A 21,655-nucleotide genomic window follows, 5' to 3' on the forward strand; every position below is an offset into this window, starting at 1 on the left:
TGTCCACATGATAAGCCACTTCGATGAGCTTTCATTTGTGGCCAGAGTTATATAGTTGCGTGGGCCTTACTTGGTAAAATAAATATTTTACAGTAGAACCTCGGAGATTGAACGCCCCAGAACTCGAACAATTCGGTGATCGAACAAAATTTTCGACCGTTTTTTGCCCTGGACATCGAACTAAAATTCGGAGGTCGAACAACTGGAAAGAACCGGTTTGGGCCGAGACGCGTAGCCATGGTGACCGAGATGCGTAGCCATGGCGACTGAGATGCGTAGCCATGGCGACCGAGACGCGTAGCCATGGCGACCGAGACAAAGGCGGATGACCCAGTTCACGCGTAGCTCTCGTCCTTTATCACTGTAAAGTTCCTGCCCCCCAATACGACTCCTCTCATCCAGCCCATGGACCAACAGGTAATTTCCAACTTTAAAGAAAACTCTACACTAAAGCCTTTTTTCAAAGGTGGCAATATGGGCTGAGTTACACAATTTTGTAGAAAAATATCACCCAGATAAGGCAGTTAGTAGCCAGCAGAGCAGGTTTTTTTTTAATGATAATGCATTGAGTCATTTCAGAAACATCTTAAAACGGAGGCAGAAACAATCCTCTCTTGATCAGTTTTTAGTAAAAAGGCCCTCAAGTGAATCACAGTTAGTGCTCGAAAAAAGGCAAAGAAAAGAAAGAACCCCAGAAGGGCAGTTACCCAACGTGGAGGGGGACTCCCCTTGCAAGCAACACTGACACCTCCTCCTCCTCCCCTCCTCACCACCTTCCACTCAAGCCATCCACTCTCCTTACTACAGGTAAAGTGACGTTCAATGTTCATTTATTCTATTAATTATAACTGTGTTTCTTGTTTTTTGTATGCTTTTATCTACTGTACTGTATTTTAATATTGTAAACTTTGTGTAAAAATGGCCCATAATAGGAGCATCCTTGGGTGGGGAACCAATTAATGCCATTTCCATTCATTCTTATGGGGAAAATTTATTCGGTGTTCAAACAAATCGGTGTTCGAACACAGTTTTGGAACGAATTAAGTTCGATCTCCGAGGTACCACTGTAAATAGTTTATCACCTCTGCATCACCATCGTTGCACTGCCACCGTCCGCTGGGAATACGAAGAGAGGGACGATGACGACGAGGGGGGGAGGAAAGTGACCTACCTTGGCGTGGGCCTTCTTGAGAAGGGTCATCTCTTTCTCCTGCTTCTTGAGAAGCTTGAGGAATGACTGACGGTGCAGACACGCAAAAAGACAAAGAACCCCTGTATAGCCTTAAACTGTTGGAGCAAGTGCTATCAGCGAGCACGTATGAAGGCCGGCACAGCACACCACGTCCGGTCGCCTTTGTCTCCCTAGTGACGATGTTTACACATCGCACCAGGTACTCATTTGAGGCTGAGTCAACCTAGGGGAGGTCCAGGACCGGTTTAGATAATCGTCACCAGTGTTGGCCATGAGTGGGAATAGAACCCGGGTCGCCACGTTCATAACGCAGCGCGCTAACCACGACACTACCGCTCGCCACTGACATGCACACACGCACGCACATAGCGACACTCTGAGGACCTCGCCCCACATCGCCACTGCAGCAACAATGAGAGCCCCACCATGCATCGCCGCCACATGCCACTCTCCCAAGCGCCAGTAGCAGCAGCAGCAGCAGCAGCGGTAAGTGTGAACCCTTGGTGCCGTGCGCTCTCATGACGAGTCCAATCCATCACGAATGCGCAGCGATGAACACACCGTGTGTGCAAAAATGGCTCCGGCTCAAGGATTAATCCGGAACATCTGCCGCCGGTGAAACTGCGCTGACCGTATCGCTTCACGAGGTTCGTGCTATGGCAGCAGCACGATCGCCGTGGGCTGCGGATCGTAGACTAAAAAGGTTATTTGCAAACCCACGGGTTTTTATCAGAGATTTGTTCACGAGGCAATTCAGATTTACAAACACAGACACAATTTCAACCGAGAGGATGGTTTAAAATTAAGCAACCATTGGAAAGATGTTCTGAATCAAACCAAACATTCAACTAATTTTCAATGGTACAGTATATTTTTTCAAGTAGTGGTATCCCAAACTTTCGCATCTGCTTAAATTACCTTTTCACACCATCAATATGTAAACTCCCCCCCCCCCTCGCAGGTCTGCACATGCTCCCCCCCCTGTACATCGTTCATCATGCTAAGTCCGCCAATTAAATGCAATTTTTTATGCTAATTCCTTTGTCAAGGCGCTCTGCTTCCTCTCACACAGCTTAAAGGTCGCGGTCTGAGCTTGGCTGTGTTCACTCCAGCGCTGTCCTCTAGACAGTCTGGTCCCTTCACCTGATGAAGGCCACTTGTGTTGTGGCCGAAACGTCGTGATTTTTTTTATTTTTTGTTGTTTTTTTACGTGACTTTACCGAATAGAACTAAAGAGTGCGTAGACTAAAAAACAAAATTATTTTAAAAATTTACTAGGTAAGGCCCACTGAGCTGTATAGCTCTTTTTCACAAGCGATCTGGCCACATCATAGCTCAATCAAGTGGCTTATCACGTGGACATTTCTAGCAGCCAAATGCTCTAAACGCATGTGGATTCTAAATGTGGAGGGACAAAACCGGAGGACCAAGAGAAAAATCCACGCAACTACAGGGAGAGTATGCAAACTACAACTATACAGGCGTCAGGGTCTGGATCGAAGCCACAACCTCCTGTATATACCAGGCGAGATAATAACATCTCCTAGCCACCGCGGTGTTCCGTTACGGCTGCCGGTACACACTGCATGGTGAGATTTGATGGTGTGGATTGCGTGATCGGTAGCCAGCGTGGCTCGTCTCGTGTCGAGGTTGAGATCAGATCAAATGTCCACTTCCTATCACCAGCTACAGTGTGCGTATGCATGTGTGCGCGTACGTGGGTGTGCCTCGGCACTTGTGTGTGTATGCGTGCGCATATGTTCGCTTGTTTTGCCCGTCAAGGGCCACATGAACGCACCTTGGAGTGTCTCAGCGTGTCCACACACACGGGAGGCACCAGGGGTTCGTCTGGGGTGGAACCGGGGAAGAGAAGGCCAAGGATTATTATCGTGATTCAGCTTCTTTACCCAGGAAAGACTCACCGAGTCTCAAGACTCCTGTCACGAGCGACGATCGCATTGTTTCCCAATGACCGTACAGTAACTGGTGTGCAAGTAATTTTTCACACGGACAAACCCCGGACATATTTATCAGTCACCCTGCGACTATCAAACTGTTGCAATATATCACAATAAAGTTCAATGCAGCAAACACAGATGCCCATTCCCGGACTGACCGGGTCCAACCCGGGACAGGTGGCGACCCTATACCGCAGCCACTACGGTATTAGCCAGGACAGCCTGTCGGACTCTGACCGCACGCCTCCGTCACAAGCGGCGACGTCCCCGCGACCGTTTATCGGCACCGGGGGGTGGGGGGGCGACGTCGTGGGCGAGCAGCCGGGAGCCGGACCTTTGCTGGCCTTGCCGGGCACGGCGCCGTTTCCAGCGCTCGGAGCGGCGCGGCTCTGCGTGGCGCGGCTCTGCGCGCCGCGGCTCTGCGTGCCGCTGGTCTGGGGAGTGGCGGCGCCGCGGTTGACGCTGCCTCGGGTCTCGGGCACGTCCCCTATGTCGCTCTGAAAGGCAAAGTCCATCGGAGTGCATCTCGCTCACGCATCCCTTCACTTGGTTGAGTGGTAGCGGCAATGAAAAAAGAAGAATGAGTCATCGTAATCAGAATCTATACTCGCAGATGTCCAGCATCTGCGAGTAAAGATACAACAAAGAATAAATGAGGCGACTATACTGGAGCGCGTGAATCATCGGTGAGTGCTGGATCCCCAATCACCCTGACGGCTGCCCAGCGCAGAATCGACCTCTATCAGGTGCAGCCGAGGTAGGGACTGCGTGCTCCGCCTCAAAACATGACGAGCCCGCTCGACCCTGCACGAGCGTCGCACTGTTCGTTCGTCACCGGCGCGCGGCCCAGACACTCACCGCCTCGATGCCCATGGCCTGCATCTGGTTGGCGCGCTTCTCTGCCTGCGACAGGAAGCGCTTGGGGTCCGACAGCGCGTCCACGAAGTCTGCGGAAGCACACGGGGAGGATGGAGCTACAAGAAGGATGGTGACGACGACGAAGATCGACAGTGAGCGGCCGGCACACGCGTGCAAACGTGCCTGCCGTTGTGCCGACTCGGGTGCGAGTGCCATTGGCGAGAGTGGTTTAGTGCTGGAGAGTGCCGGAATTGGGGTGACTTAATGGTCGTGGGCAGGTGACGGACTGGCACTACAACATCGGGGCCCAAATTGCCGTGCGATCCTCACTCGGCCCATTTGGGGCTGGGCCCAAAAAAAACTAATGGGGCCGGTGAGGAAGAAACTTTGGGTCTGCCGAATGTGTGGGGACTTAATGCCAACTGAGAGCATAAATAAGCAATGAAGCGTAGATATTACAGGTAATAAAATATTTTAATAAAAACAAATATTCATATTTTTACTCAAATCACATTTGCAATTTCCCCACACAGACCAACCCACGGGCCCTCGGAATGGACCGGCCCACCGGGTCGTAGGTGTCTGAACGTTGCTACATGTGGTGAACGTCACTCGGACGAGCGCGTCAACTGTAGTGCGTCAACTGTAGTTCGCGCTGGTGAGCGTGCCGCTGTTTGGCGAGCGTGCCGAGCGCCAGTGAACTCCATTGGATCGAGCGCGGTCAGCCCCGGTGAGCGCAATTTAGTGAGGGAGGGCGAGCGGAGGGCGAGCACGGGACCTCCGAAGCCGTCGGGGACGTAGGTCTTGAGGACGATGTTGCAGAAGACGGTGGGCAGGGAGAGGGGCTTGTTGCCCTCGTTGCGCAGCGAGATGTGCCGGTAGCCCGTCTGCAGCCCGTCGAGTGGCAGGATGCGCTGCCCGATGAGCTTGTTGCTGTCGTCGAACACGGCGATCCGCAGCACCGCCAGGTCCGGCAGGATCACCTGGGGGAGCCGGGGTCAACCAGGGAACTCGCAACCCGGGGCGTCGAAACCTGGCAACCCAAGGACCTAGGAAACCTGCAACCTGGGACCGAGGAAGCTCAGAAGGTGGGGTCTAAAAACCTGGCAACACTGAGCCTAGGAACCTGGTAACCTAGGACCTAGGAGCCTTGCAAACTCGGACTTAGGTACCTCAGAACCTAGAATCTGTTAACCTGGGACCTAGGAAACTCACAACCTGGGACCTAAGAATATGGTTACCTGGGACCTAGGAACCTCACAACCTAGAACCTTGGACCTAGGAACCTCACAACCTGGGACCTAAGAACCTGGTAACCTGGGACCTAGGAATCTCATAACCTAAAACATGGTAACCTGGGACCTAGGAACCTCACAACCTGGGACCTAAGAACCTGGTAACCTGGGACCTAGGAACCTCATAACCTAGAACCTGGTAACCTGGGACCTAGAAACCTCGCAACCTGGGACCTAAGAACCTGGTAACCTGGGACCTAGAAACCTCGCAACCTAGAACCTGGTAACGTGGCGGAGCGACGCCCTCGGGCCGCGGGGGGCGCCGGGTAGCGGTGCGGTCGAACCTTCCGGAAGACGAAGGGCTCCTGGTTGTAGAGGGGGTTGAGGCCGTTGTTGGGCACCAGGCGAGTACGGAACTCCTTGCGGATCGTGTCGGTGGGCAGCCCGTACATGTCCACCTCCACATAGGTGCCCACCTGCCGGTCGGAAAGGAACTGGCCCGAGATGACCTGCGCGTGTTCATGCAACGCGGCGCAAAGACAAAGGGTCCCCCCCCCCCACGTGGCCTTTGAGAGACGGGTCGGTCGCTCTTGCAAACGAGACACTTCCCCGGCATCTCGAGTTCTCAGCGGTGAAAGCGAATGGACCTGAACGCGACGAAGCGTGCCTCGTGCCGGTGGGGCGCACCTGGACGGAGCAGGTGCCGGCGATGACTCCGTCCACGGGCGTCTCCGAGAAGGGGTCGAAGGTGCGGTCGGGGCGCCGCATGAAGTCCGGCTTGAGCAGGAACCTGCGCGCAGACGCGTGCAGGTTCCTCGACACGCACACGTCTACACACACGCACGCGTCTACACACACGCACGCGTCTACACACACGCACACGTCTACACACGCACGTGTCTACACACACACGTATACACGCACGCACGCGTCTACACACACGCACGTGTCTACACACACACACGTCTACACACACACACGTCTACACACACGTCTACACGCACGTCTACACACACATCTACACACACATCTACACACACACATCTACACACACACATCTACACACACACGTCTATACGTATATGTCTACACATATACGTGTAGACGTGACACACAGACACGATGCCGTGTGCACAATATCTTTTATCGATTGTGTTTCTCAGATCTTTTTTATGCAGTTGCTTTCGCACCGATTTAGATTTGCTTCATTGTTCCGCTTTGTTTTATCCGTTCAAACTTTTTGGTAGGACAGAGACTCAGAATCGCTACTTTTTAACCTGTTCGTCCTCTCTAACTTAACAGCTACAACCAGTATGAATGTGTTGGTACACAGGTGTCGGTAGGCAGGTGCGAGCGCCGTGGAGAGAGGATTTATTTCACTTTTGCCCAAAGGCGGCGACCAGCCACTGGACTCGCTCCGAGCTCCGGTCCCAGTTCATGAACCTCGCCAAGAGCGCTACCAGCAGCACGTTGTTGTGACACAGCGACACTGCAAGAGCCTAGTGGCACTGCTGTTGCTGCTGCCACGCTGTAGGCAACCGGTAAAGGTGCAGCCCTACAACTGCTCGCTTGCACCCCTGCTGACAGCAGGGCCATCGCTGGAAGGAGCTTTACAGGGGATTTGGTCTACGCTTCCATGCTGATCAGACGCGTTGCAAGAGGTGGGCGTACGCTCACTTTACCCCACCACACGTGCGACCACCTGATTGATTGTGATGTAAACCTTTACATCGCTAAATAACTATTTTTTATTTTACCAGGAACGGGCCGCTGAGCTATGCAGCTCAGAAGCTACCTGGCCGCAAACGGCAGCTCAAGGAAGTGTCTCATCACGGGGGGACATTTATAGCAGCCAAATACTCTTAAACTGGGTGGACAGAGGCGGTGCAGGGGATTTAAGAAACTTGTGCCGTTATTTCAGCTGCTGTGCCGAGAGACGGTATCGTACGGCACCCTGTGGATTACAAGTTCGGTGACCTGGGACCGAGGAACCACCGCTCACACCAGCAGTGGTTTCGTGGACTTTGAGAAGCCCTGAATCACTTACCCGCAGAATCCATTGTATTCGAACTTCCCCTGGTTGAGCTGCATGGCCAGATCTGGGAAAGAAGACAGAGACAGCGCCACAAGGTTCAGGTTGGTGGGTCCACAGCTGTGGTCCACACCGGACAGGCGCCGCCCTAAGCTGCTGTGAAATCACCTGGCGTCTGGAAGTTGAGGGACACCATCTGGCAGCCGGCGTTCCAGAAGATCTGCGGCATGTAGTTGGAGGAGTCCACGCGGCCTCCCCGGGGATAGATGCGGCTCATCTGCCGCTTGTTGTAGCTGCAGCGGTCAAGGGTCACTGGCTCGCAGGTCTGGGACGGTTCCCCGGAGGAACCCGCGGGAGGGGAGAGAGGCAACGCGCCCGCCCTTACCTGGTGCGGCGGCCAGGCAGGGTGAGCCCGGACCCCACGCGCGTGCAAGGGCTTCACTGGGAGTGTTAGAACACGATGAGAGGGGCCGTGTAGCCGAGCCAAGGCATGTAAGTTACAGGTGTAAAGCGTGTATTAGTGTATGTACGTTGAACTTCTTTCGTGTCGTACGAAGCCAACTGTGCTCATCGGAGGTGTGGGGGAAGGACAACAAACTTAGCCCAAAAAACTGTTTTTAATTCAAAACGCACTGCATGAGTGTGTGCGTGTACACGCGGCGGCGGCGTCGTCACGTGGTCAATGCGTGCGAGTCATCGACTACCACCCCCCTGGCAAATGAGACGCTCCATCTGTAGCGATGGATTCAGGTGAAATATTTAACTTAAGAGAAATTAAAACCCCTGCAGACCGCGTCTCGTGGATGGGTACTACCACGGCCCGGGAATGTCTGCCAATCGCCAAAGCCGTGGGGCGAGGACATACATAAATATCGCTGTGGAGGATTCAGTCTACCAGCCTGACCGGGCCGTCTCACCCACACCGCAGGTCACAACAACCCAAACATTCATACACTCACCCACACACTTACCCATCCATACACTCACACATTCACTCACTCACCCACTCACTCACTCATTCACTCACTAACCCATTCACTCACTCACCCACTCGCTGACTCACCCATACACCTACCCATACGTACACTCACCCATTCACTCACTGACCCACTCGCTCAATAACCCATTCACTCACTCACCCATTCACTCACTCACCCATTCACTCACTCACCCACTCGCTCAATAACCCATTCACTCACTCACCCACTCGCTGACTCACCCATACACTTACCCATCCGTAGACTAACCCATTCACTCACTCACCCACTCGCTCACTCATTCACTCAATAACCCATTCACTCACTCACCCACTCGCTCAATAACCTATTCATTCACTCACCCATTCTGTGTGTGCCTGTGTATGGCTGGGTGTGTTGCCGTGTGTTGCTGGCCGCTTGCTGTTTCCGGGGCCTCTGGGCCTGCGCTCACTAACTTGCGTTCAAATTCAAAGCGAGCAAGCGCCCTCCACCCTCCGCTAACCACGACACGTACGTGTGTACCTGTGTACCTGTGTACGCGCGTACACAGGTACACAGGTACACAGGTACGCGCGTACACAGGTACACAGGTATGCGCGTAGGTACACAGGTACGCGCGTACACAGGTACACAGTTACACGCGTACACAGGTACACATATACACGCGTACACAGGTACACAGTTACACGCGTACACAGGTACACAGATACACAGGTACGCGTGTACACAGGTACACAGGTATGCGCGTAGGTACACAGGTACGCACGTACACAGGTACACGCGTACACAGGTACACAGGTACACGCGTACACAGGTACACAGGTACGCGCGTACACAGGTACACAGGTACGCGCGTACACAGGTACACAGGTGTACCTGTGTACGTTGCGTAAGCATAGCTAACCGCGCTCATCAGAGGTGCATGGCGGGTGGCAGAGTGGACTTGGGGCCTCCCGCCCATCCGCCTTTGTCTCCCCGGTGCGTGGTGCCGGCGTGGTGCCGGCGCGGTGCCGGTGTGGTACCGGTGTGGTACCGGCGTGGTGCCGGCGTAGGGGGAGGATACTTGACGAGTTCGATGGCGCCGGTTTTGAGGTATCCGAGGCCCACGGACTCGTTGAAGGAGGACATGTTGTAGTGGATGTTCCTCTCTGGTGACACACAGAGCAGCACGCCACACAGACACGGCCACCCGTGGTGAGTCCTCCGTGGTGAGGGTGGTGAGGGTGGTGAGGGTGGTGAGGGTGGTGAGGGTTCTGTGCTGAGGGTGGTGAGGGTGGTGAGTGCTCTGTGGTGAGGGTGGTGAGGGCTCTGTGGTGAGTGATCTGTGGTGAGGGTGGTGAGGGTTCTGTGGTGAGGGTGGTGAGGGTGGTGAGTGTTCTGTGGTGAGGGTGGTGAGTCCTCCGTGGTGAGGGTGGTGAGGGTGGTGAGGGTTCTGTGGTGAGGGTTCTGTGGTGAGGGTGGTGAGTGATCTGTGGTGAGGGTGGTGAGGGTGGTCACTGGTCTGTGCTGAGGGTGGTGAGTGATCTGTGGTGAGGGTGGTGAGGGTGGTGAGTGCTCTGTGGTGAGTGATCTGTGGTGAGGGTGGTGAGGGTGGTGAGTGTTCTGTGGTGAGGGTGGTGAGGGTGGTGAGTGTTCTGTGGTGAGGGTGGTGAGTGATCTGTGGTGAGGGTGGTGAGGGTGGTGAGTGTTCTGTGGTGAGGGTGGTGAGGGTGGTGAGTGTTCTGTGGTGAGGGTGGTGAGTGATCTGTGGTGAGGGTGGTGAGGGTGGTGAGTGCTCTGTGGTGAGGGTGGTGAGGATGGTCACTGGTCTGTGCTGAGGGTGGTGAGGGTGGTGAGTGATCTGTGGTGAGGGTGGTGAGGGTGGTGAGGGTGGTCACTGGTTTGTGCTGAGGGTGGTGAGGGTGGTGAGTGATCTGTGGTGAGGGTGGTGAGGGTGGTGAGTGCTCTGTGGTGAGTGATCTGTGGTGAGGGTGGTGAGGGTGGTGAGGGTGGTGAGTGGTCTGTGGTGAGGGTGGTGAGGGTGGTGAGGGTGGTAAGTGCTCTGTGGTGAGGGTGGTGAGGGTGGTGAGTGCTCTGTGGTGAGGGTGGTGAGGGTGGTGAGGGTGGTGAGTGGTCTGTGGTGAGGGTGGTGAGGGTGGTGAGTGCTCTGTGGTGAGGGTGGTGAGGGTGGTGAGTGATCTGTGGTGAGGGTGGTGAGGGTGGTGATACCCTCTGCAACGACGAAGTTCTGGAACTTGACAGGCTGTGCGTAGTTGACCAGGGCGGAGAGGTAGGGATGGATGTTGGTGGTGCCGCCCGTGTACTTGTAGGCCGACACCCAGGCATCCTCACTCTCCACCGACGTGCTGTCCTGCACCGCCGCACACAGCAACACGCACTGCTGCACACTCACCACGCACTGAAGCACATCCACCAGGCACTGCCAGCAACTGGCTCAGTGAATCACTAGCAGAGTGAGTTACTGGCAGAGTGGCTGAGTGAATTACTGGCAGAGTGAGTGAGTGACCGACTGAGTCACTGGCATAGTGAGTGACTGATTGACTGACTAACTTGACTGACTGGAAGAGTGAGTGAGTGACTGGCTGAGTGCGTGACTGGCAAAGTGAGTGACTGACTGATTGGCTGAGTGAGTTACTGGCTGAGTGAGTGACTGGCAGAGTGAGTGACTGACTGACTGGCAGAGGGAGTGACTGGCAGAGTGAGTTACTGGCAGAGTGAGTGCCTAGCAGAGTGAGTGACTGACTGACTGACTGGGAGAGTGAGTGACTGGCTGAGTGAGTGACTGGCAGAGTGAGTGACTGGCTGAGTGAGTGACTGGCAGAGTGAGTGACTAACTGGAAGAGTGAGTGAGTGACTGGCTGAGTGCGTGACTGGCAAAGTGAGTGACGGACTGATTGGCTGAGTGAGTTACTGGCTGAGCGAGTGACTGGCAGAGTGAGTGACTGAGTGACTGGCAGAGGGAGTGACTGGCAGAGTGAGTAACTCGCTGAGTGAGTGACTGGCAGAGTGAGTGACTGGCAGAGTGAGTGACTGGCAGAGTGAGTGACTGACTGACTGGCAGAGTGAGTGACTGGCTGAGTGAGTTACTGGCTGAGTGAGTGACTGGCAGAGTGAGTGAGTGACTGACTGGAAGAGTGAGTGAGTTACTGGCTGAGTAAGTGACTGGTAGAGTGAGTGACTGACTTACTGGCAGAGTGAGTGACTGGCTGAGTGAGTTACTGGCTGAGTGAGTGACTGGCAGAGTGAGTGACTGGCAGAGTGAGTGACTGACTGACTGGAAGAGTGAGTGAGTTACTGGCTGAGTAAGTGACTGGTAGAGTGAGTGACTGACTGACTGGCAGAGTGAGTGACTGGCTGAGTGAGTTACTGGCTGAGTGAGTGACTGGCAGAGTGAGTGACTGGCAGAGTGAGTGACTGGCAGAGTGAGTGACTGACTGACTGGCAGAGTGAGTGACTGGCTGAGTGAGTTACTGGCTGAGTGAGTGACTGGCAGAGTGAGTGACTGGCTGAGCGAGTGACTGGCAGAGTGAGTGACTGACTGACTGGCAGAGTGAGTGACTGGCTGAGTGTGTTACTGACTGAGTGAGTGAGTGGCAGAGTGAGTGACTGACTGATTGGCTGAGTGAGTTACTGGCTGAGCGAGTGACTGGCAGAGTGAGTAACTGACTGACTGGCAGAGTGAGTGACTGGCTGAGTGAGTTACTGGCTGAGTGAGTGACTGACAGAGTGAGTGACTGACTGGCAGAGTGAGTGACTGGCTGAGCAGAGTGAGTGACTGACTGACTGGCAGAGTGAGTGACTGGCTGAGTGAGTTACTGGCTGAGTGAGTGACTGGCAGAGTGAGTGAGTGACTGACTGGAAGAGTGAGTGAGTTACTGGCTGAGTAAGTGACTGGTAGAGTGAGTGACTGACTTACTGGCAGAGTGAGTGACTGGCTGAGTGAGTTACTGGCTGAGTGAGTGACTGGCAGAGTGAGTGACTGGCAGAGTGAGTGACTGACTGACTGGAAGAGTGAGTGAGTTACTGGCTGAGTAAGTGACTGGTAGAGTGAGTGACTGACTGACTGGCAGAGTGAGTGACTGGCTGAGTGAGTTACTGGCTGAGTGAGTGACTGGCAGAGTGAGTGACTGGCAGAGTGAGTGACTGGCAGAGTGAGTGACTGACTGACTGGCAGAGTGAGTGACTGGCTGAGTGAGTTACTGGCTGAGTGAGTGACTGGCAGAGTGAGTGACTGGCTGAGCGAGTGACTGGCAGAGTGAGTGACTGACTGACTGGCAGAGTGAGTGACTGGCTGAGTGAGTTACTGACTGAGTGAGTGAGTGGCAGAGTGAGTGACTGACTGATTGGCTGAGTGAGTTACTGGCTGAGCGAGTGACTGGCAGAGTGAGTGACTGACTGACTGGCATAGTGAGTTACTGGCAGAGTGATATACTCGCTGAGTGAGTGACTGGCTGAGTGAGTGACTGGCAGAGTGAGTGACTGACTGGCAGAGTGAGTGACTGGCTGAGTGAGTTACTGGCTGAGTGAGTGACTGGCAGAGTGAGTAACTGGCAAAGTGAGTGACTGACTGACTGGAAGAGTGAGTGAGTTACTGGCTGAGTAAGTGACTGGTAGAGTGAGTGACTGACTGACTGGCAGAGTGAGTGACTGGCTGAGTGAGTTACTGGCTGAGTGAGTGACTGGCAGATTGAGTGACTGGCAGAGTGAGTGACTGGCAGAGTGAGTGACTGACTGACTGGCAGAGTGAGTGACTGGCTGAGCGAGTGACTGGCAGAGTGAGTGAGTGACTGACTGGCAGAGTGAGTGACTGGCTGAGTGAGTTACTGACTGAGTGAGTGAGTGGCAGAGTGAGTGACTGACTGATTGGCTGAGTGAGTTACTGGCTGAGTAAGTGACTGGTAGAGTGAGTAACTGACTGACTGGCAGAGTGAGTGACTGGCTGAGTGAGTTACTGGCTGAGTGAGTGACTGGCAGAGTGAGTGACTGACTGGCAGAGTGAGTGACTGGCTGAGCGAGTGACTGGCAGAGTGAGTGACTGACTGACTGGCAGAGTGAGTGACTGGCAGAGTGAGTGACTGACTGACTGGCAGAGTGAGTGACTGGCTGAGCGAGTGACTGGCAGAGTGAGTGACTGACTGACTGGCAGAGTGAGTGACTGGCTGAGTGAGTTACTGGCTGAGTGAGTTACTGGTTGAGTGAGTGACTGATTGACTGGCAGAGTGAGTGACTGGCAGAGTGAGTGACTGACTGACTGGCATAGTGAGTGACTGGCAGAGTGATATACTCGCTGAGTGAGTGACTGGCTGAGTGAGTGACTGGCAGAGTGAGTGACTGACTGACAGGAAGAGTGAGTGAGTTACTGGCTGAGTAAGTGACTGGTAGAGTGAGTGACTGGCTGAGTGAGTTACTGGCTGAGTGAGTGACTGGCAGAGTGAGTGACTGGCAGAGTGAGTGACTGGCAGAGTGAGTGACTGACTGACTGGCAGAGTGAGTGACTGGCTGAGTGAGTGACTGGCTGAGCGAGTGACTGGCAGAGTGAGTGACTGACTGACTGGCAGAGTGAGTGACTGACTGACTGGCAGAGTGAGTGACTGGCTGAGTGAGTTACTGGCTGAGTGAGTGACTGGCAGAGTGAGTGACTGGCTGAGTGAGTTACTGGCTGAGTGAGTTACTGGTTGAGTGAGTGACTGACTGACTGGCAGAGTGAGTGACTGGCAGAGTGAGTGACTGACTGGCATAGTGAGTGACTGGCAGAGTGAGTTACTCGCTGAGTGAGTGACTGGCTGAGTGAGTGACTGGCAGAGTGAGTGACTGACTGGCAGAGAGAGTTACTGGCAGAATGAGTTACTCGCTGAGTGAGTGACTGGCTGAGTGAGTGACTGGCAGAGTGAGTGACTGACTGATTGGCTGAGTGAGTTACTGGCTGAGTAAGTGACTGGTAGAGTGAGTGACTGACTGACTGGCAGAGTGAGTGACTGGCTGAGTGAGTTACTGGCTGAGTGAGTGACTGGCAGAGTGAGTGAGTGACTGACTGGCAGAGTGAGTGACTGGTTGAGTGAGTGACTGGCAGAGTGAGTGACTGGTAGAGTGAGTGACTGGCTGAGTGAGTTACTGGCTGAGTGAGTGACTGGCAGAGTGAGTGACTGACTGGCAGAGTGAGTGACTGGCTGAGTGAGTGACTGGCAGAGTGAGTGACTGGTAGAGTGAGTGACTGACTGACTGACTGGCAGAGTGAGTGACTGGCTGAGTGAGTTACTGGCTGAGTGAGTTACTGGCTGAGTGAGTGACTGGCAGAGTGAGTGACTGACTGACTGGAAGAGTGAGTGAGCGACTGGCTGAGTGAGTTACTGGCTGAGTAAGTGACTGGTAGAGTGAGTGACTGACCGACTGGCAGAGTGAGTGACTGGCTGAGTGAGTTACTGGCTGAGTGAGTGAGTGAGTGACTGACTGGCAGAGTGAGTGACTGGCTGAGTGAGTGACTAGCAGAGTGAGTGACTGGCAGAGTGAGTGACTGGCTGAGTGAGTGACTGGCAGAAAGAGTGACTGGCCGAGTCAACGTGGATGTAATGAGGACTACAAGACATTCACCTTCTTTTGGACCGGGTCGGGTTCCTCGCCGGCCTGTGGAGGAACAACAACAGGGGGATTCAGAGCGTTGGGGAAGCGGTCGGTGTGCGGTGTCATCCTCCCCTGAGTCGTGTGCAGTGCCGGATTATCCCAGTAGCACAAGTAGCTACATATGTAGTAGCTACATATGTAGCTACACATGTAGTAGCTACAAATGCTACGGCCCCGCACTTTCAAGGGCCCCGCGCTAAATGCTTTCAAGATATCAATTCCGGTTCAGTGATTCTGCACTTGCTCTATTACTATAGTGCTACAAATTTATGCAAACCAACACACCTGAAGACGACCGTTTGTGTTATGGTCGAAACGTCGTGAGAATTTTTATTGTTTTATATATATTTTATTATTTAGTTGTTTCCCTTCAACGTGACTTTACCGAAAGAACTAAGAATATAAATACTACACTGCCTTCAACTTTTAAGAACAACCGGGTGTTTAAGGTTAGCGGTTTATCGTATTATCTGGCTGCACAGCAAATGAAAAAATACAATTACTTTACTGTGCAAGTTAAACATTTATGTGTTTGCATATTTTTTTTATTCAGGGCCCCTTCATAACAACATATGCTACAGGCCCCGCACTAGCTTAATCCGGCACTGGCCGTGTGCCTGGCGATGCAGGACGAGCGACGCTCGCGCTCGCGTCCATCCCTTGGCGAGTCCGATTCCACGGCGTGCGACCTGTGACCTCTGCCCCAGCATGCACGTAGGCGTCTTGCGGCTCCCCTCTACTCTGGAGGAGGCTCAGCGGTGGAGCTAGCGGTTCGCAATCGGAAGGTTCGCCGAGTTCGACTCCTGATTGGGGGTTGACTCGGCCCCATCGTCCTTTCCGGGTCAGCGAAACTTCCCCCGCCCGGCTCGGCAGGGCTGTGCACGGCGGGAGAGGAGCACCGCTGCCTCAGTGCTCAGCGAGCAGCGGGCGGTCACTCCGCGGGAGCTCGCGCTACATGGCCATTGCACCGCGTGAGCAATATTTTAACTGCGCTAGCATTTACGTTACACGTGGCAGCGGGGCGGCAATGCAGTGGTTGACGCTTGCGCCTCACACCCAGAAGCACCTGGGTTCCATTCCCGATTCGGGCGCCTCTCTGTATAGAGTTTATATATCCCCCACTCCCCCCCCCCCATTCTGCATCGGCTTTCTGCAGGCTCTCCGGTGTCCTCCCATGATTGAAAACAAAACCTGAACCACGCAACTGGTATTGGCGAAGCCGAATCCCAATGCTGAAAAACGACCTGAAAATCACCTGATTGGGATCATGCACACGGACACACACAGACACACACGGACACACACAGACACACACAGACACACACAGACACACACAGACACACGCAGACAAACGCAGACACACACAGACACACACACAGACACACACACAGACACACACAGACACACACAGACACACACACAGACACACAGACACACACACAGACACACAGACACACACGCAGACACACGCAGACACACGCAGACACACGCAGACACACACAGACACACACAGACACACGCAGACACACGCAGACACACACAGACACACACAGACACACAGACATACGCAGACACACGCAGACACACGCAGACACACGCAGACACACACAGACACACACAGACACACAGACCCACACAGACACACACAGACACACACAGACACACACAGACACACACACACAGACACACACGCAGACACACGCAGACACACGCAGACACACGCAGACACACACAGACACACACACACACACAGACACACACACACAGACACACACAGACACACACAGACACACACAGACACACACAGACACACGCAGACACACACAGACACACACAGACACACACAGACACACAGACACACACACAGACACACACACACACACAGACACACACAGACACACACAGACACACACGGACACGCAGACACACCCAGACACACACAGACACACGCAGACACACACAGACACACACAGACCCAGACACACACAGACACACACGGACACACACAGACACACACAGACACACACACACACACAGACACACACAGACACACACAGACACACACACAGACACACACAGACACACACAGACACACACAGACACACGCAGCAGCAACGACGTCACTGTAAAAACCTGCAGGACCCTCCTGAAAAAGAGTCTTGAGGCTCGGTGAGGCTTTCCCCGGGTTAAACAAGCAGAGCGATCATAATGACCGTCGCAGCAGCAGCAGCAAGGTGAGGTGCCGAGAGGTCACCTTCTTGCTCATGCTCTTGATGCTGACGCTGTGGGGCAGCTTCTCCCTCTCGTCAGGCGACAGGTCGCTCGCCTCCAAGCACGACTCCTCCTCCGGCTCCACTGCACATCGCACCAACGTCACGGCGCACCGTTACCACGTCATACCGTCGCCACAGCACACCGTCACACCGTCACCACCTCATACTATTACCAGGGTACACCGTCACCATGGCACACCGTCACCACGGTACACCATTACCACGTCATACCATCACCATGTTACACCGTAACCACGGCACACCGTCACAGTGAGGGGTCGGCGTGAGGGGTCGGCGTGAGGGGTCAGCGTGGGGGGTTACGTGGGGGGTTGGCCTGGGGGGTCGGCATGGGGGGTCGGCGTGGGGGGTCGGCGTGAGGGGTCGGCGTGTGGGGTCGGCATGAGGGGTCGGCGTGAGGGGTCGGCGTGAGGGGTCAGCGTGGGGGGTTACGTGGGGCTACCGGTGTCGGTCTCCTCCTCGTTGAGCTCCGCGAGGATCTCGGCAGGCGGCTCGCCGCCCTCGGTGAGCCGGCGAAACGCCTCCAGCTGCTCTGTAGCCACACGCACAACAACCATCAACAGCCATCGACAACCATCGACAACCATCGACAACCATCAACAACCATCAACAACCATCAACAACCATCAACAACCATCAACAACCATCAACAACCATCAACAGCCATCAACAGCCATCAACAACCATCAACAACCATCAACAACCATCAACAACCATTAACAACCATTAACAACAACTGCTCTAGCTCAGGCGGCTGCGGTGTCAAGAGGCACGCGTGTGCTGTGGTGGCTGCGGTGGCTGAGGTGGCTGTGGTGGCTGTGGTGACTGTGGTGGTTGGGGTGGCTGTGGTGGTTGGGGTGGCTGTGGTGGTTGGGGTGGCTGTGGTGGCTGTGGTGGCTGTGGTGGCTGTGGTGGTTGGGGTGGCTGTGGTGGCTGAGGTGGCTGTGGTGGCTGTGGTGGTTGGGGTGGCTGTGGTGGTTGGGGTGGCTGTGGTTGCTGTGGTGGCTGTGGTGGCTGAGGTGGCTGTGGTGGCTGTGGTGGCTGTGGTGGTTGGGGTGGCTGTGGTGGCTGAGGTGGCTGTGGTGGCTGTGGTGGTTGGGGTGGCTGTGGTGGTTGGGGTGGCTGTGGTTGCTGTGGTGGCTGTGGTGGCTGCGGTGGCTGCGGTGGCTGTGGTGGCTGAGGTGGCTGTGGTGGCTGTGGTGGTTGGGGTGGCTGTGGTGGTTGGGGTGGCTGTGGTGGCTGTGGTGGTTGGGGTGGCTGTGGTGGCTGTGGTGGCTGTGGTGGCTGTGGTGGCTGAGGTGGCTGAGGTTGCGGTGTCTGAGGTGGCCGCTGTGTCTGCTGCTCGCTTACTCTGCTCCACCTCCGGTTTGAGGCGTTTGTTCTTGATCAAGATCTTCCGCCTCAGGTCACTAGGAGAAGGAAGCGGCTTCCCCGGCTCCAGCTTCAATCGGTGCTCACAAAGACAAACAAAGACAAAGACCCCTCGTATAGCCTTAACTGTTGGGGCAAGTGCTGTTAGTGAGCGCCTAAGGCCGAAACGGCACACGAGGGAGTGGGCGGCCAGCACCACGCCCGGCGGCATTTGTCTCCCGAGTGGCGATGTTTACACACCGCACCAGGTACTCATTTGAGGCTGAGTCGACCTAGGGGAGGCCCAGGATCGGTTAAGGTAATCGTCACTGGTGTTGGCCATGAGCGGGAATTGAACTTGGGTCGCCGGGTTTGAAGTGCAGCGCGCACGACACCCAGACGGACACAGCAGCAGCAGCAGTGTGGAAGGACGCGTCGCCAATCCGGGTTTTAACAGCTGGTATTTTTTTTAGTAAGAACCGGGACAGACTCCTGAGGTTGCGGCTGTGAATGAGGTCCTTTAAACGTTTGGCATATTCATTTGAAGTCGCTTTTAACATGAAGAAAGTGGTGGCCTCTCGGATGTCCAGGGGGGAACAGATTGGAGGTGATGACTTCTAAAAGGGGTGGTCAAGGGCAAAGCAGGGGCGGGGGTGGGTGGGCGAGTGGTGAAATGTAAGGAGGCGTGCGAGAGTGGTTACAGAGAGTAGGTGGCAGTGTAACGAGAGACGCACGTTCGATATCACGCGAAGGAGACGGGGAGAGAGCGGCAATCGGTGGAAAAGGGAGTGGAGTGCGCAGCACGGCGCTCACAGCGATGATGACGATGGTGATGACGACGATGGTAATGACGATGGTGGCGATGGTGATGACGACGATGATGATGACGATGGTGATAATGACGATGGTGGCGATGATGATGACGGTGATGATGACGACGACGGTGATGACGACGATGATGATGACAATGGTGATGACGACGGCGACGATGACGACGACGACGTCGACACGATCACCCACCCGGTGGCTCTCCAGGGGCTGCTTGAGCAGCAGTTCTCCGAACACCTCCTCGCAGTAGCGCGCCATCTTGTATTGCTGCGACTTGCTGCAGGAGGCAGGGCCACGCGGGTCAAGCTGGGGTCGCACTCGGATCACGCTTGCGTCGCTCCCCCCCCAAGGCCCCTCTCCGCACTTTCACGTTTCAAATGATAATTGTTTTTAAAAAAAAGAATGCTCCACTTCTATGTTTTGTTTAACCCACTCAGGAAAGCCACACCGACTCCGGTTTCAGGCGGCGGTTGGAACAACCAGCAGGGCAAAGTGGCTCAGTCTCAAATCCCCTCCGGCCCTGTCCCACCCAGCAGTGGCGTTAACGTTTACACCGCGGGCCGGTCTGTCCGCGGGTCGCGGCGTGTGGTGCCGTAAAGTGCGGTGTAACGCGTGGGTGTGCCCACCCTTTCCGAGACATCTGGTCCACGTGACATTGTTTGACTGTGTCGGGTGGTGGAGGGTTTTACGAAAACGCATTTGGCCAGATCCTTACGTGGCCTAACCCAAAAAAATTAATCCCTTCGTTGTCACTCGCTACTAACCCCGACCGTCAATGGCACCGTGCATCGCTACAGCCACCATACACAAGTGTGTGGGTGGTGCTGGTAGTGGTGGCAAGCAGTGGTGGTTAGCGCGCCGCGCTACAAACCCCGGTGATCCGAGTTGGATTCCTGCTCACGGCCACCAACACCAGTGGCGATTATCTGAACTAGTCCTGGGCCTCTCCTAGGTCGGCTCAGCCTCAAATAATTACCTTGCACGGTGCGTAAACAACGCCAGACGGAAGATAAAGAGCGGCTGGGCGTGGTGTTGGCCACCCACTCCCTCGTGTGTCATGCTGGCCTTCATGGGTGCTTGCTAACTGCACTCGCCACCACGGTCTATTAAGGTTATCAGGGAATCTTTGTCTTTAGTGTGCAGTGGTTAGAGGTGGTGTGTGGCAGCAGTGGTGGCTAAAAATACAGGAAGTTGGCACAGTAGGGGGCACAGGTGGTGCATCGGATAGTCATCTCAGTCAACTCATGGCACCTGGGTCTGTACCGTGACCTCCTGCCAGCAGGCGTTCGACACTTCACGTGGCCTTAAAGTGCACATAGCCTGGCACAAGCGCCGTGTTGACGTCACCACCACTTAGTGGCGAATGGCGGTTGTTGGTGTGGGGTGGTGTGAGACGTGGCGGCAATGGTGGTGGCTGTGGTGGTGGCAGTGGTGGTGGGGCCGCTACCAGCAGTGGTTCTCGAAGGACAGGATGACTGGGTAGTCGGAAGTGACAAACGCCGTCTCCTTGATGGCCTGGATCACGTCCTGGAGGCCCCACACACACGGCACAGCAGCAGCAGCAACATGGGGGTGAGGGAGGCGTCGGGGCGTGCGGCTTGGACACAGCACGGGGGCCATGTAGCCACTCCGTGCGGCTGACCGGGTACGCGGAGACCGTGATGGGATGGAGGCGCTTCGCCCGCTCGTGTGCGGCTGCTGTCACCTTGAAGAGGATGTCGGTGCACATGGCCTTGCCGTGCGTGATGATCGGCTCCTGGTCCTCCCCTTTGCCGTCCCAGCAGTCCAGCTCCACACACCTGCGCGCACGGGGAACACGGAGTAACGTGGGGACATGGAGTAACGCGGGAGACGCGAGGGCCAACCTCGGCGGGATTGTGAGTCGGAGCGGCTCCGAGTTCAATGCCTTGTTGGGGTGGGGTGACTCAGCCCGGCAGTGGTTGCCCTTGGGAAATTTCACCACCAGTTCTGCAGTGCTGTAAACGTGAGGTGAGCACCGATGCCTCGATGCTCGTTTTGAGCAACGGGAACTCGTGACAAACGACTGACACGGTTGGCTACATATGGTTGCGAAAGAAGTTCAACATACACACAACTCACATGAATGTATTTTTAAACCCAACTGCATCTCAAGACGCTGCACAAACACTGCGTGACACTGTGATATTTACAGAGAGATTTGTATTGTACATATAGAGGGAGAATAGCAAGGTCTTGGAGCCTGCACTTAAACATGGGCATGGAGCCAACTGCCCGGATGGTTAGGGGAAGGGAGTTCCAGACTATGGGGGCAGCAGTGGAGAAGAAGCGACCTCC

At 54.9% G+C, this 21,655-nt stretch overlaps 1 protein-coding gene across 3 annotated transcripts in view; it reads right to left on the reverse strand.

Moving 5' to 3' along the window:
* The window catches only part of LOC116947653 (1-phosphatidylinositol 4,5-bisphosphate phosphodiesterase beta-4-like), a 41,220-nt gene that overhangs the window by 6,843 nt on the left and 12,722 nt on the right, over positions 1–21,655 (reverse strand). For 2 of the 3 annotated variants that reach the window (XM_076070996.1, XM_076070998.1), the window contains 18 exons: positions 21,045–21,138; positions 20,787–20,866; positions 19,532–19,616; positions 18,512–18,614; positions 17,604–17,693; positions 17,125–17,225; positions 14,841–14,873; positions 10,461–10,602; positions 9,316–9,400; positions 7,444–7,568; positions 7,291–7,342; positions 5,931–6,033; positions 5,588–5,752; positions 4,787–4,991; positions 4,009–4,097; positions 3,485–3,647; positions 2,991–3,040; positions 1,172–1,237 (listed from right to left, as the gene is read on the reverse strand). In XM_076070996.1, the coding sequence (XP_075927111.1) occupies positions 1,172–1,237; positions 2,991–3,040; positions 3,485–3,647; positions 4,009–4,097; positions 4,787–4,991; positions 5,588–5,752; positions 5,931–6,033; positions 7,291–7,342; positions 7,444–7,568; positions 9,316–9,400; positions 10,461–10,602; positions 14,841–14,873; positions 17,125–17,225; positions 17,604–17,693; positions 18,512–18,614; positions 19,532–19,616; positions 20,787–20,866; positions 21,045–21,138 (1,831 nt within the window). The remainder of the gene's footprint in view (positions 1–1,171; positions 1,238–2,990; positions 3,041–3,484; positions 3,648–4,008; positions 4,098–4,786; positions 4,992–5,587; positions 5,753–5,930; positions 6,034–7,290; positions 7,343–7,443; positions 7,569–9,315; positions 9,401–10,460; positions 10,603–14,840; positions 14,874–17,124; positions 17,226–17,603; positions 17,694–18,511; positions 18,615–19,531; positions 19,617–20,786; positions 20,867–21,044; positions 21,139–21,655) is intronic. The other variant, XM_076070997.1, reaches the window with a different exon arrangement.

Source organism: Petromyzon marinus, chromosome 31 (assembly GCF_048934315.1).
Source record: "Petromyzon marinus isolate PM22_M1 ecotype Great Lakes invasive population chromosome 31, UKy_Petmar_22M1.pri1.0, whole genome shotgun sequence".
Classification (NCBI taxonomy): domain Eukaryota; kingdom Metazoa; phylum Chordata; class Hyperoartia; order Petromyzontiformes; family Petromyzontidae; genus Petromyzon; species Petromyzon marinus.